The sequence below is a fragment of the Vidua chalybeata genome, chromosome 4, assembly GCF_026979565.1.
Source record: "Vidua chalybeata isolate OUT-0048 chromosome 4, bVidCha1 merged haplotype, whole genome shotgun sequence".
NCBI lineage: Eukaryota > Metazoa > Chordata > Aves > Passeriformes > Viduidae > Vidua > Vidua chalybeata.
This window is the reverse complement of record NC_071533.1, coordinates 6,575,408-6,590,846: the sequence shown is the minus strand read 5'-3', so window position 1 is coordinate 6,590,846 and position 15,439 is coordinate 6,575,408. Positions and strand designations below refer to the sequence as shown.

At 45.0% G+C, this 15,439-nt stretch overlaps 1 protein-coding gene across 1 annotated transcript in view; it reads left to right on the top strand.

The window, feature by feature from the left end:
* Positions 1-434: 434 nt before the first annotated feature.
* Positions 435-15,439, top strand: part of ZNF827 (zinc finger protein 827) — a 100,621-nt gene continuing 85,616 nt past the window's right edge. The window contains exon 1 of the mRNA XM_053941210.1: positions 435-568. Coding sequence (XP_053797185.1) covers positions 526-568 — 43 coding nt within the window. The 5' untranslated portion in view covers positions 435-525. The remainder of the gene's footprint in view (positions 569-15,439) is intronic.

Genomic DNA, 15,439 nt, shown 5'->3' with positions numbered 1-15,439 from the left:
GCGTGTGTCTGTGCGTGTGCCCGCCCGCCGGGGCTGTGCGGGGGTGTGTGCGGTGTCCCTGCCCGCCCGCGGGCGCGCCGGGAGCGCCGCCGCCGCCGCTGCCCTTTGATCCCGGCGTTAGTGTTAGTTAGGGGCCGGGAGGAGCGCGGGGCGCAGCCCTCGGCACCGCCGCGCCAGCCCTCGCCCCGGCACGGCGCCCGGCGCCCGCCCGCCCGCCGGGAACATCCCCGGCCGCTGAGGGATACTGCGACCGGGGACAAGCCAGGTGCACGACCGGGTTGCGGGGGGGTGGGGGGGTGGGGGGTGGGGGGTAGAGGAAAAGAAAGAGAGAGGGGGAGAGGGAGCCCTTCGCGGTGGCTCCGAGAAAACCGGCTTCAAGCCCCCTTTCCCCCGGCGAAGAGGGAAAACCCGCCCCGGTTAGCAGCTCCCCCGGGGGCCCCGGCTTTGTGCCTGTCCGTGCCCCCCCTCCCGGTCTTATTTGATCTCCCGTTAAACCAAGGAGGAGAATGTGAAAAAAGGGGGAAAATGCCCAGGAGGAAGCAGGAGCAGCCCAAGCGCCTCTCTTCACGTAAGTGCCCCCTCTTTTTGCCATTTTCTCCTTCCTCCTCTCCCCGTCTCCTTCCCCTCTGCAGCCGCCTCCGTCGTTTCGTGCATTAGTTTAGGGTTACAGAGGTGAAACTGACAAAGACACAGCCTGGGTTATTCCTCTTTTAGGTCTGAGCTAAGGCAGCCATGTTGGTGATGAACAGCCTTGTGCCCTTTTAATTTTTCCTCTCTCTCCTTTCCCCCCGTCTTTCTTCGCGTCTCTCGCCCTTTCCTCCCTCTCCCTCCCCTCGCCCGTGATTGTGCATTTGTGCTAAGGGGGGGGGGGGGGGTGGAGGGGGGGCGGTGTGGGTTTCTCTTTGGGGCCGGAGGGAGGGGGGTCTGTTTTATTGGGGTGGGGAGGGGGGCTAAGCACGGGAGGGGAGGGCGGCGAGAGGGGAAGCGGCTGCTGGCGTCTTGTGCGGAACCAGCCGAGAGGTCTGTCCCCGGCTAAAGGTTGCGGCGGGGCTGGGCGGCCCGGGAGCGGGGGGTAGGCGGGCAGCGGAGGGGGCCGGCAGGGCACCCCACACCGACCCCAGGGCCACCCCGGAGGAGGCCGTGGCCGCCGGCGGCGGCGTGGAAGGGGGCGGCGGGGGAGGCAGACCGTGGCAGGCGAGGTCCCTGCAGAGCAGGGAGAGGAGGCGGCGGCGGGCTCCGGGCTCCTCCTGGCCGCAGTGAAATGAAGGGTCAGGCGAGCCAGGCGAGACTCAGGCTTCGGCGGCGCTGCCCCAGACGAGAGCAGCAGAGCACAGGGCTAAAGTGCATCCGATCCTCCGCCCGCGGGCACCCACCGCGCTCGCACACACGCACACACACACACATCCCCTGACACGGCTCACCCTGCCCTGCTCCTGATCGCTCCCTCCCCCCTCCCTGCCTGTTTTCTCCCCTCTTTGCAAAACAGTTAACTTTTCTCCCGCTCCCTCTCCCCCCCTCTCCTTGTATTCAGCGCTCGGCAGCTATTGAGAGGGAGGCGGAGAGGAGGGGAAGGGACCTAAAAATACCCTGCCCCTGCATGGCCCCAGGGCTGCTTTAAGGAGAGCGTGGGGTGGATGGAGGGGTCATTTGTCTGTCCCCGACACATCTGCTCGGAGCGTGCCTGCAGCCCCTCCGCGCCGAGCTCGGGGCAGGGCGAGAGCTGAGCCGCCGGTGCCGGAGCCGGGCTCGGTCACCGGGAGTTCACCGGGGCGGCTCCTGCCCCTGCCCGCGGGGCGCCGCTGCGGGCGGAGCGCGGCCCGGCCCCCGCTCCGCTCTGCGGGCACAGGGCTGGGGCAGCGCTCCCCGCGCCCTTCCCGCACCGGCACACGGGCCAGGATGCGAGATGTGGGCGCGGGGGGCGGCAGGCTGGGGGCGAGGGCGAAGAGCACTTGCAGCCCCGCAAAGATTTGTCTCCCTTTTTCCTTTCCTGCCGACTCGAGGCAAGGGCATGAGTTGTGGTGGGCTTTGCTTCGGCGGGGGTTGATACTTGAGGTTGCTTTTGGGGGTTCCCCCTCCCCTTCCCTTCCTCTCGCCGTTTGCCCCCGCATAGCCCTTTGGCGGTCCGCCCGCCGGAGGAGCAGAGCCAGGAGCCCCGGTTCGCCCCGCAGAGCTCGGCTCGGCTCAGCTCGGCCGGGCTCGGCTCCTGGGGAGCGGCGGGAGCGCGGCGCCCGCCTCTGCAGCGCCCCGGCGGCGGGCGGGGGCAGGGGCCAAGCCCGGGCGCTCAGGGCCGAGCGCGGCCGCGCAGGGGCGTTTCGGGGGGCGGCCGCGGGGGGCCCGGCTCGGCAGAAGCCCCGCGGGGCTCCCGGGGCGGGCGGAGGCGGCGGGGCCGCGCCGGGCTGGCGGCTGACCTTGCCCTCGCCCCCGCCCCGGCGCGCTGCCCTCCGCCCGCCCCTGGGGCTGACATCAAACCTGGGCTCCATCTTAGCTCGGCCGGGCGCTGCCGAGCGCGGCGGCGGGGGCTCGGCTCGGCTCGGCTCCGCCGGGCCCGGCCCTGCGCTGCCCCCGCCTTCGGGTTGCGGCTGAGGCCGCCCGCGGCCCCGACCTCCTGACCGCCGCGCCGGGGGAAGTCACGGCTTTTTCTGGGCCGAGGAACAATTGCCTTCATTGTGCACATAAGAGTTCGGCGTGTGTTATTATTTTGATTTTTAATTTTTTTTTTTAATACACGGCCTAATTTGTACTTCTTTTGGATTAATTTTTTTAGTTCAGTTCATGGGAGGAGGGATTTTTTTTTTCCTGGTGTGTGGAAGGCGCGCCCACCTTTGTCCCACACGAATGTTACCTTTCAGTGGGATTTATTTAATTTCTTTTGCAACTAGATTGCACTGGATCAAAAGCTGTTATCTGACAATAGTAATAATACTTCGGATAACTCAGAATAATAGTGTTCTAGATTAAGAAAATACCTTGGAATTCAGTGTGCAGATGATATAAATTGTTACTTGGTTTGGGTGGGGTTTTTTGCTTTTTTTTTTTTTTTTTTTTTTTTTTTTTTTTTTTTTTTTTTTTGTTGTTGTTTTGGGGTTTTTTTTTAAGCAACACGTTGCTTTAATGGGTACTTAGTGTAAAATACGTTGTTATTCTCTGATTCTCGCTGGTTTCAGCAATACATTTCTTAGCAGGACAGAGGGTGTATTTCACGTTGAAGTATTAATGGTGGCAGAAGAATGTAAAGTGCCCCACGCACATCCCAAAAGAAGCTGTCAGCTGCTGTGCTCAACCTTGACTCTGCCCCACTGAGGGCATCGTGCTGTGATTCACTCCCAAGTCATGTTACAGGTTGCTGCTGGTGCGTGAATGCTCTCCGGGACACCTAAGTGATGTAGCATCTTACCAAACCTCCCTGGGATATTTTGGCTTATGTTGCAATTGTTTGCGAATAAATAGTCAGATGTCAATACACAGAATAATTTGTGAGTGTTACAGTGTAACTGAGCAAATGTAACTTAGCTTGGCAAGTCCTTGTGGGCTCTAGTACTGCTTGGGTAGGAAGCCCTGTTCTCAGGGTTTCTAGGCCTTCATTAATTCCTCAGACACTGTTATATACCCTGCAGAGCACTTGAGGATTGCTGTCACTGCTGACTAGCACCCCGATTTTATACTTCTGCCCACTGACTCCACTGGGCAGCCCTCACCTACGTTCGCAGGTAGTTTCACTTGAGAAGACTGCACTGCCAAAAAAAGCATGGGATGGTGAAGTTCTCTGTACAAGACTTTGCTGGAGATGTACCAGGCTGCTGCAAGAGTTTAATTCAGTTCCAAGGGAGTTGCTAGATACTAGCACCTCAGTGTTTGAGGGAAGAGAGGGGTTGATGTTATTAGGTAAAATAATAATGTGTTTGGGTGATACCTGGTTAAAATGGCAGAGTTAAGGTTGAGCTTTCGGTCACTGGAGTTTGCAACATAATTTAGTTTGGAAGGGTCCTTTGCAGGTCATCTGGCCTAGCCCCTTGCTCAAAGCAGGGTGAACCTCAGGGTTGGGTCAGATGGATGGGCCCTTTGAGGCTCCAGTATTTACATGTATTGTGAAGTGGAGTTTTTGTGTCCCAAGAAGTTAGGTTTGGGGAAGTGTTTAGTCACAGATGCCAGCAGAATGTCTTCAATCACATTCTGTGAAACACAAAGTGCATCCTTCTTAATTTAAGATACAAATGAATGAGGAAAGGATTTTAGAAGTTCCTGGACAGACAATGGCTTGTTCATACCCAAATGAAATTCTGCAGCTGTGTGGACTTGGTTTACAATGTCAGAATTAAGTCTACAACTTAAAATTTTGCCCAGTACATGTGTGCCTTATGATTATATTTGGTTATGGCTAACTTGGGCAAGTCAATTCACTTTCACTGGAATGTTTTAAGAAATTTTGCTCGTTTCTGTGTATGTGTGTTAGGAGTTTTTTTCCTTTCAGCTACTTTAGCAGTTAGATATTTTTTTCTCACTTACTCAGCATAAGAATCTTTATATGTATAAATACAACCTTGTCTTTCTTCTCCTTGTTGCCTCACTTTCCATTCTACCTCAGGCTGTTGTTTTCTTTACTGAGGATTCCTGAAAGTCTGCTACCTCTGAACTGCTCGATGTGACTCAGAAGAGCTCAGCCTGAAAAGTAAAAGTTTTGGGAAGTCTTCAGGCACTCGAGTAAACGTTTAAGATCTAGAGCACTACGTTGCCTTAAGTGCAGCAATCGATACTCCTTGGGGTTTGGTTCTGTCTCGAGGCTTGTCAGCAATGCAATTTGCGAATGAATGCCACAATTCCATTTATTCAAAGCTTGCATTTATTACAGTCTCAGGCAGAATTAAATGCTACATTGAGAAGTTTGAACTGATGCTAGTTCCTGAGGAATGTTTTCAAGGCAGGACAAACGGCAATGGCAGTTTCTGCTGGATTTGTTTTGTTAAAGGAGGAGGTGCAGAATTGATACAGTATTAGTTTCCATATCAAAAGCTGGGTGTCTGACTATAAGCAGGTGTAACTCTTCTTTTCATGGTCAGGTACAGTATTGGATGGTCCAGATACTGTGTTGAATTGTTCAGCTGTTTCTATACAGTAAAAAAACACTTGAACTCTGTGAAGCTTTTTATTATATTGTGTCTTTATTGCTCGATTATATCATCAGAGGAAAAAAAAATGCTGCCAAACAAGTAAATTAACAGTGATTTAGAGCTTCCTTCATTTTTTATTTCTGCAGCTTGCTTCATCTGATACTTTCTGATAGCAAGAGAGGATGCATTGGATGGGTTTTTCAAAAGACTTCCCAATGTCTAGAGTGCTTTTGCTGTTATTTGGTATTTAAGAGTTGCCTCCAAGACAAAACACTCTTGCCAGGAGCAGGAATCTTTCAGATGAGTTTTTTACTTTACTAGCACACATGGCATGTATAAGGGGAACCTTTTATTTATTCTTCTAACATGTTTTATTTATTCTTCTAACATACTTACTATTTTTGACCTCTTACCACTGCAGGGATCTTGATATGGCACATAGTCCACAAGAGAATCCACACAGGGAAAATTATTATTCTTTGGTATGATGAGGTTAATAATTTCAATGCTCTCATTATGGTTGTCCTGGTGGTGCTGTAATGCACCTCTCAAATAAACAGCAGCCTTTTGGTGGATTGAGTAACAACCCCATTACTCCATTTGAAAACACTTGTGCTAATGAAGTCCTCATGGATTTTTCAAAAATACCTTCTCCCTTTATGGGGACCCTTTCTGACATGTAAAGTTTGTCTCTTTAAATTTGTATGCTGATTTCTTTTTGTTTGTTTGTGATGCAACCTAAGTCACTTTTACAAGATCATTCAGTGATAAATGTCTAAAGCACATCAATGGTAGGTGATGTCTTAGTGTTGTCTGATGGTACAAAATATGGATACATCACGCTGGAGTATAGACTGGGCTACCAAAGAGTCAGTATTATGCTCATTAAGTTAATTAAGTCTTTAGGATCTTATGTGTGAGATTTTAGAGGAGGTGGGGGTGCCAAAGATTTAGAACAAACCTGCAAACTTTATAGTTGGCCAAACAGCAAAACCAGCAGGGAGAGCAGTGGAATGGGAAATGTAAGAGGATGTGGACAGAACGCATTTTTACTTTTAAAATGGATGAAGAATGAGTATGACTTAATCTTTCTAGCAGAGTGATTGTTGTCTTTTTCATATGTAAGAAGGCAGGAGTAGGAGGAATTAAGTTTAGAAAAAAAAAGAAGGAAGAAGAGGAGCCAGGAGGAGCTGGCTGTTCAAAGTGAAGTATTAGTAATTTCCTATAATTTAATCAGACCAGATCCCAGAGCAAGATAATGAGAGCATGACCTACAAAAGAGGAGTTTTTGGAAGTTAAAAGGGTTTCTAACATGAACCTTCACAAAGCATGTGATTTGTCATTAAGCACTGTATAGAGGACTTTTTTTTTCCCTTTCACATTGCAAAGAAATCATAATATAGACATGAGTTCAAATGGCAAGGGAGAGCTGATACGGCTTGTGTCTGGAATCCTTTTACTATTGCAGCTTTTCAAGCATGACTCTGGAGTTCTTTAAGAGTATATCTTCTAAATAACAATTTGGGTTTTTTCTCTATTTTTTTGTTGCCTAGTTTGCTATTCATGGTACATGATTTGTATCATTCGGGTTTACACATACAAATCCCTCCAGGATGTTTGGAGGCTAAAGTACCATATGCCTTTCAACAATAATAATAATATACAAAATACTTGGACTGCAAAGTAGCCAGCAGTGTGTAATAGAATTCAGTTTTCATGGGGATGGGGGGAGTTTTCTTCCTCTTTCTTTTTGCCCCCCAGAGTAGAACTTTTTTTTTGTTCTGCCTTAAACGTTTTCTCTGAACAATACATGCTATGTATTGATATGGGCATGAAGAATAATAAATTATATTGGGGTAAAGGAAAAAAAAGCCAAACCTTCAAAAATGTGGATAATATCCCTTTCTCTAGGGATTTTCTTTTTTAAATGTAGTTAAATAATAAAACTCAGACCCATGTTTCATTTGAAGGGATACATGCTCTAGGGTACAGACAGCATCAATGCTGCACTTACACACTGTGTTGTGGCTACTGCAGTGAAGGATACAGCAACTTGTACCCATAAGCTCACTTGAAAGTTTGTCTTTCAGGTTTTCTTTTTTAAAGACTTACAGTCACCTTTATAGTAATGTTATGCTCCCAAAGACAGTTTCTCTTTTCCTTGCTTGGTATCTTTCTTGGTCTAGACACCAAATATTTTGAATGTCCAGTTTGAATGTCCTGTCTAAACCTGGCAGCTTTGGAGTTAGCTTTATTCCTTGAAATTTCTCCTACCTTTCAAGGGATTTCCTCGTTTATGGCATAATTATACTGAGTATTGGTGTTCCAAGTTAAGCCTAGCACTAAGATAAGGCTGTTCCATTTTGCAGGTTAAGAATTCACACAGAGTCCAAGTTAGGGTAATTTAGGTAGGAAGTCATGTTTGGTTTTTTTTTCTGAGAAACATTCAGTGAAGAGAGAAAAACTGGGCTGCAGAAACAGTCCTTTCCTTGATTCTTTTCAGTAGATAGACAACAGGTTTGGGAGCAGAGGGGGAAGAGTGACTAGTGCTGATAGCACAGCAGACCAGGAGAGAGAAGGTTGCATGTGAGACTGATGATTTAGTTGCTGTTTAGAATAAATCCCATTAAAAATTAAAGGGTTACCAAGTGGTGGCGGTATTTTAATGAGTAGTATAATCAGCAGTTTCAGCAGATGAAATTAGGTTCTGAACATCTGCACTGTTTTTTTCTTTTATTTGGGGTGCTCTCACTAGGGTAGCAATAACATTTTTGAAGCAACTCAAAGGCAAGCTACTGTCATCATCTCTTTGAATTCCACATGGCCCTACGCTAAGAGTTCGCTTCCTCAGGAAGGGTTTGTAGCTCTGCTGGCCCTCATCTGGGTTTTGCAGCTTGGATGTGGTTTTCCCCTGTTGCAAGGCTTTCTATGTAGGTGCAAATAATTCTCTCCTGCACGGTCTCAAGTTTTATCTGAAAGGGAAAAGATTTGTCACAAGCTTGCTTTAAAGTTACGACTTCTTATTTTGAACGAATGTTTTGGACATGTCCTGAATGTTGGTGCCTGTTAGATTTTGTATCAGGGCAAGTAACTTTTAGAAAAATGCCTTAAAAGAACTGCTGGTTTTACTACGTGTGTATTTAGCTTAATGAATAATTCCCATGTGTGACTTTAATGAACACAAATTCTTTGCAAGCTTCTAGACTTCACTTTGATTTGTGTAGTAGGACAAATAATTACTCATCTCAAAAATTAAAATACGAACAGATCTTCCTCAACTAGATGATCATTATCTGAAGTGCAAAGTAAGGAACAGAGAGGGTGGCAGACAAATGTATTTAGACAGCAGCTGGTGGTGTAGCTGTGTTTGTGTGCTTTCCTGAAGCACAGCCAGAGTCTCCCCCTTTATAAACCACTGTGCCAAATCTAGACCTGGCAACTAATGACTGAGGACCCATTTCTTTGTGTTTGGAGCAGAACTTCCTCTTACTTACCTCTCTGTTTCTGGCACTTCAAGCCGATGAGGGGCCCTTCTCAGGCACCAGAGTAAGCATAACAGCCTAGAGCTGCTCCAATTTCTGCTGCCCCCAGGCTCTCACCCTGCTCCTGTTCTGGAAAGGAAAGGCTGACATAATCCTTTTGTCAATTCTGCATTGCCAAAGGGACTTTTTGCACAGTGAATAACTCTGAAGGGAGCTCTTCTGCCCACCTTGAGGTACTTGAACATTGCCCGTAAGACCTAAATATGCTTCATCATAATTGTTTATATTGTCTTCCTGCACAGTGCTGTGCCACACTGAGATAACAAAGCAAGCTCTAAATAAGCTGCCTTGTGTAGAGGAGGCCGTTATCACAGCAGTGTGCCCAGGTTAATTCAGCTCTACCACTTGTGGGTATACTCCAGCTGGCTCAGATATCACCACATAGCGCTGTGTTATTTAGTATGGACACACTCTCAGGAGAATCAAAGTTGTTGTCTTTGAAGGCTTTTATTGGCCTTCATAAAAGTTCTTGGTAAAGCCCATGGAGTTCTCAGCCAAGAAATGCGCTTTGGAAAAATAAAATCAGATTCCACTACCACTGTCACACCTGTTTGTTCTGCAGAAAAAGCCAGGAATGGATTGGACATGAACGTGAAACTTCCTCTTCGCTTCTAGCTATTCCCCTTTATCAAAATTTTAGGTGGATTTTTACAAAGAATGTCAAAACGTGTTGCTGTCATTTCTGCTGTGCCTGTGCTCCAAGTAGCCATAGCAGTAGTTTCTTGTCTTGGGAGCTTGGCACAGAATCCTAACTTTCTTTAAAATAAGTTTTGAGGAATGTCCACTTCTAGTTGAGTGCTTGCACATTCATTATGTGACCTCTGAATTAAGGTTGAAGTCTAAGGCGTAGTGCGTAAAACCATGTGTCTGGGAGTGAACAGTGCCTATTCCACATGGTCTGCTGCTGTGTGTTCTCCTACCACTATGAGTAGCTTCCTAATCCTCTCTTATTTGGCTTTGCTTGTTAACCCCAAGCAATCCTCTCAGGGACAGAGAAAGCAGCTGTCTTTGGTAGCAAAGACAGCATGACAAAAGAAACACTTCTTGAAACTTCTCTTAGATGCCTTACCATAATATCATCCTTGTGGGAGGAATTAGAAATATAATTTGCCATCTTTTAATCTGACATTGGGAGAGAGGAAAAAATGAAATTATAGGCAACTAGATTCCTGTGATGTGGACAGGAGGGAATAATTTCAGTATCTGAAACCTAAACTTTTCTTTCTGAATCAATTGGAAGGTTAATGAGAGTAAAACATCTTGGGTGAGTAATGGGGCAGAGTAAAATAGTAAATGAGGAGCCCATTATTTACCAGAAATTGAGCAGGAGAAGTTGCTTGTAGCAAAATTAAACAGAAACTTGTTAAAATTAAAAGGGATTTTTGTTAAAGCAGGTGCTCTGGTTGTTGTCACCTGCTGTGGTTGAATATTGCCATCCACACAGTTTGAGAGCTCCTCCCTTTGCTTTGTGACCCCTTGATAGGGGTTGTGAGCACAGTAGGGATAATTACAGGCACTGTAGCACCTTGATCTGAGGCTTCCCATGTTCTGTTTATTGCCACCTGCATATTAAGATGACAGGGATTTCTAGTTGACTTTGTTGTTTCTTTTACTTTGTTGATCCCTGGAACATCTTTAATAAATGTGTTCTAAAGCAACAATTTCATGTGTTTTAAAAGTCCTTTTCTAAGAGTCAATGTTTTGAGTGCTTTATGTGGCTTTTTCTCTTTCTATAGGGAATTCTATATTAGGGAATATAGGTCCCTGTATATTAGGGAATATTCTGTATAAAGGGAAAGAAAGTTCACAGTATTTGTTGTTGCTACCTTTCTGACTTCAAGATTTAGAATAATTTAAAATGAGTTCCCTTAACATTATTTTTTAAATTGCACTTAATGTCTCATCAGCAGTGGGCCATCTTTGCAGCCTTCTTCCAATCTCCCTTGTAGTGCTAGGGTGATGCAAATGTTATGGAAGTTGTGTTGGTTCCCAGATGGAGATTCTTATTGCAGGGGGGTGTTTCTAGGAGAGGAATAATCCTATTATTTTGTACATCTTCATATCACTGCAGCTTGGAATAGGCTGTACATCAGAGATGGGAAGGGTTAGAGATGAAACCACAGCTGGAATGCATTCTGATCTACTTACTGCTTGTTAAGAGCCATTTCCAGCTGCTGCTGCTAAGCTGATCTCCAGGCTGAGGCTGGGTTAGAAAACACAAGGGACAATCAGAGCTCATGCTGTGTTCCTCCTTTGCCAAATACCCACGTATCTCACAGGAGAGAACCTGGCCCTCTGTGGAAATCGGACAGAAGTGTTGGGATTATTGAATGTGTAGTGGTAACTATTCTTCTGAATTTAGTGAAATGAACTGCTTTTGCCAGGATGCCACAGGGATTGCTGGGAAATTAAGATGTCTTATTCATGCTCAGAGAAGGAAATAATGAGCAAGCCAAAAAAGTCAAAGTAGGCATAGGTCAGGATGTACAACAGCACATCATCTTATCAAGGTAGGCAAACACAACCAGTTCTTTGACAGTTTTTCAAACTCCAGTATGTCCTTTCTGTGAAGAGCAGCCAGCCAGACACCTGCAGCAATAGAGAGACAGATAGAGAGAATATGTTGTTCTGCCTTCCCCAGAAGCTGCCTAGCTTAACCTTGCGCCTGGGAGATGAAAACCTCCCTTCAGCAAGCAAGATTTTTTTTTTTTTCTCTTGCTGTTTTACTGGTGCTGTAAGCTGTAACTGTTTTCCTTAAACAGTTTTGGGTCCAGGAGTTCTAGATTGCAATGACAGAGCTATATGATATATATATATATATCATATATATATATATATATATGGGGTATATGATCATTGTGGGGGGATGTTTGGAGGCTCAGCAGGATAGTATACAGACATCAGATCTCTCTTTTTGAGTGTTTGTTTGGTTGTCTTTTTTTTTTTTTTTTCTTGTGGCTCAACAGGAAGTTTTCTTTAGAGAATCTTCACACCTACTGGCAGAGCTTCACACATGGCTTTTTTCAGCTTTAATCCTTGTATAGTAATAGTGCACCAATGAGATCTCTTTTTCTTCTTTTTCTCTTTCTTCAAAAACACTTGTGGTGTAATCACTGCTTTTATCACTGATAATTCTTCCCTTTTTCACCCTTTGTCAGTCAGTATTTGGGATAAGCTTTCTATGCCATCTGAAGAAGATTGGTCAGGAAAAGGTAGGAAAGTACAGAAAGAAATAGCTATTTTTCATTTTGGCAATAGCAGTGCTTTATCAGTGTCACACCCTGAGTACTATTGGTGGTTTCAGAATTTAATAGAAAGAGAAGTTATTTGGAACTGGTTCAAGAGAAGATACAACATGCCTTTAAGCATTGGAGAGGAGAGGAAAAGTAAAGGTTGCCATTTGTATCATCCCTGACATTTTTGGCCTGCCTTAGGAAATTAGAGACAGTAGTCATGGAGAAGGCAGATCAGAAGTACCATGTTCTTCTGTAGGACTTCTGATTATTCTTTCAGCTGAATGTCTCCTGAATTTCTATTTTCTGTGGTAGCAGTAAGACATTAGAAAGTGCTCTCAAAGATTACCTTGTGCACAAGAGACAAAGAAATTCTGTTTCTTCCACATTTGTTGGTTGTGTACAGTGCATAGGAGTACAAGCCAGGGAGTTAACTTGCTGTCCTGGGCACATATAACCTAACAAAAAAATAGTTTCAGCCTAAATGACAGCCTGTTTTCTAGTTAGGTCCTATAGGAAAGATACACTTAGTAGTTTCTTGGGGAAGCTGAGGTAAGTTAATGAGGTTGTGCATCTGTAGAGCACTTGTCCCTCAGAGGAGCAGAGGTCAGTTGGGAAGAAGTTGGAAAACATGCTTCTTTAAATGACTAGATGTGTTCTGGGTGCTGCTGTGTGTTTTGCAGTGCTGCTGAAAACTCCTAACAGAGCTTTCCTCAAGTATGGGAGCTGTGCTAGGCTTACATCAGTCTGTCCCTGTACAAACCCTGGTCACAGTTTGTCACCTCTCAATTTCAAAACTTGACTCTGCCTTTGAAGAGATACAGGAAACCTGTTCTATTGCACAGTCCATTATATTTAATAACTTCTGTGTGTAGAGGAAGAAGGATGATACATATAATTAATTATTCTTTTGGTTTTGGCATCTGTGAATGTGCATTTTCTGTTCTCCTGTTCTGGGAATCTCTTGCTGTTACTGGTGAGAGAGGAGGTATGGAAAGGGAAATTTTACCTGAGATCATGTGCCAAAAATGGAATATTAAACCTTGCCATAGATTTAATATTCCATTTTTAGCCCAAATCAGCTCACTGGCAAGGACCATGGCCTGTAGATTTTCGACAGTCTTCTACCACCTGTGAGAATTGGACTGTTCTTTAGATTCCCACCAGGGGCACTGAAGCAGCTCTGCCTTGAAGATGAAATCAATAATTGCAGTGTTTCAGTAGTGTTTGTTTGTCTTTACCTTCCTCTGCATGTTAAAGATTTCTCCCTATTTTGTAGACATGAGGGAAGTGCATGGCTTGGGGAGGAAGATGATTTAGACCTCATAGGAGAACTTGAGGAGACTGGGAACCTCCTACCCTGTGTTTGTGCTCAGCCAGGCAAGGAGTAGTGATGAAGAGACAGCAGCTGCTCTATCTGTGGTGTTCAGGTGGGCTGAGGCAGCTCTGAGAGTCCTACACAGAGCCAGAGTTAATGTGGAACCAGCAGCCTCAAATAATGACAGCAGGGGAGCTTTATTTTCTGGAGCTATCACTTTGGTATTTTAGAAACCTTTTTAAACAAGCCTGTTGTAATCTTGTTTATAGGAATTAAGGATTTGCTAGTAATTTAAATAGTTGGTTTTGGCAACGTGCAGGTCATCTTCTTATAGGTATTGCTAATGTCAGGTTGAAAACATTTACACAAGAATAAAAGGCAAGGAAGCAGGTAATTGACTGATTTATCAACCTTAGCAGACAATTTTTTCTGATCCATCGTGATGGCTATGGTAAATTTACTCTGGATTGCTTAAGGGCAGGATCCTGTATGGTGTGTACAACACATGAGGGCAACTCCTTGGAATGAATGGGTGAAGGAGCAGGTAATCAGCCAGCCTGGTTTTGGTGCCTCAATTAGCCTTTTGGTCAATGGCTTGTCTCCTAGGAAAGTTGGGAGTTACTATGCACAGCTCAGAACATAGGTGATTTACAGCTTTTTCATGGAGATTTTAGATCAATTTTAGTCTTTTGGGTAATGTGAGAACTTTTTAAAACTTATGGCCGTGCCTAGGCCATAATGCCGAATTGCAGTCGTGATCAGGGAATTATTTCTTTTCATTGCAAATTGTCTGTATGCAACCAAGTGATTTGTTTGAACACTTTTTTCACTTCTTTTGCCAGCTGCATTGATGCTTGCAACTTCTCTGCTTCCTTTCCACCTGTAAGGGTGACAAAAATCATGTTGCTGTGGTGACCCTGTCAGTTTTAGACGACAGGCCACACTAAAATGGGTCACAGCTATTGAGGGTTAATCAGCAGTGCAATAATCTGTAGCACAAATGGATCACTTTGTTCTTGGCTGCTGTAAGTTGCGAGGAATATTTGAGAATTCCTGTGCCTCCTTTTTTTTACTGTTGGGGTTGTGACTGCTGAAGTTTGCAGTGCATTTCAGGCAATGAAGATGCATTTTGTCACGGTAAGGAGTTGAGACAGCTGTCACTGCACCCAGGTCTGGGGAGGTGGCAGGTCAGGGGCAGGCCTTAATGAAGATGAATTGTTGGCTGATGAAGACACTCAGTAAGAGTAGGCAGTTTACAGATGTAGCTCAAGACCAGAGAACACAGGTATGCAAAATATAGGAGACCACCAATTTTATTTGTTACTAGCTTAAATGAAGATTAGAAAGCAAAGCTTTCCTGTGTTTTTTTGGGGGGGTTTGGTTTTGCTTTGTTTTTTGGCACCTAGAGGATACAAACTGTGACCTACGAAACTGTAGAATTCATACTTACTTCAGTTTTGGTATGGAGGCTCCTGTGACCGAGGACTGAACTACCAGAAAGCACGTAGTCAGCCATTTGCTTATTTGGAAATGAGTAACTGAGCCTTTGCTTTGCAGCTAGACTGTGTTTAAGATAAGGTAGTTTTGTGTTTCTGCTTAGAATTTCCTAATAGAGACACCAGTTCTGTGTTTCACAAGCAACTTCTTAAAGAAGGTTTCATTAATGACCTGCCAACAGATATAAAATCTTATTCATGGAGTTAGATGCTATTGAAGGATGGCTTTAAAATATTATGGATTACTATATTGAATATTTGTCATTCGAGTGATTCTCCCACAATAATTTGATCTAGAGTGGAAACTAAAATTCGTCCTTTAGGGACTTTTCTGGTTGTAGCCAGCTTTTGCAAATTGTTTGCTAGAATTGTTTGAGGTTTCGTTTTCATTGAAGGCCCATGTTATGAAATTTTGGAATATTTTCCCTCCTTTATGAGGTAGGCTGACATGATAGGTCTTGTCTCTGTATGCTAAAAATAAGAGAAGTCATGAGAATAATCTTTAGCTCTTCTCATTTTGAAGGTGCCAGCATCCCTATCATCATTTGGTAGTTGATATTTTCTCACTGCAGCAGCCTATTGAGTTAGATATCTATCTAGAGCAAAACAAATGAGCAATCAAAGTAAATTTTTGCTAACTAGAAGCAATTTTAAGGAGTTTTAAAGCTTCTTTATAACGAATAAAAGGTAGAATTTTTAATTGCTGCACTGAACTTTATGTGTTGGTGGCAAGCGGTCACTGATG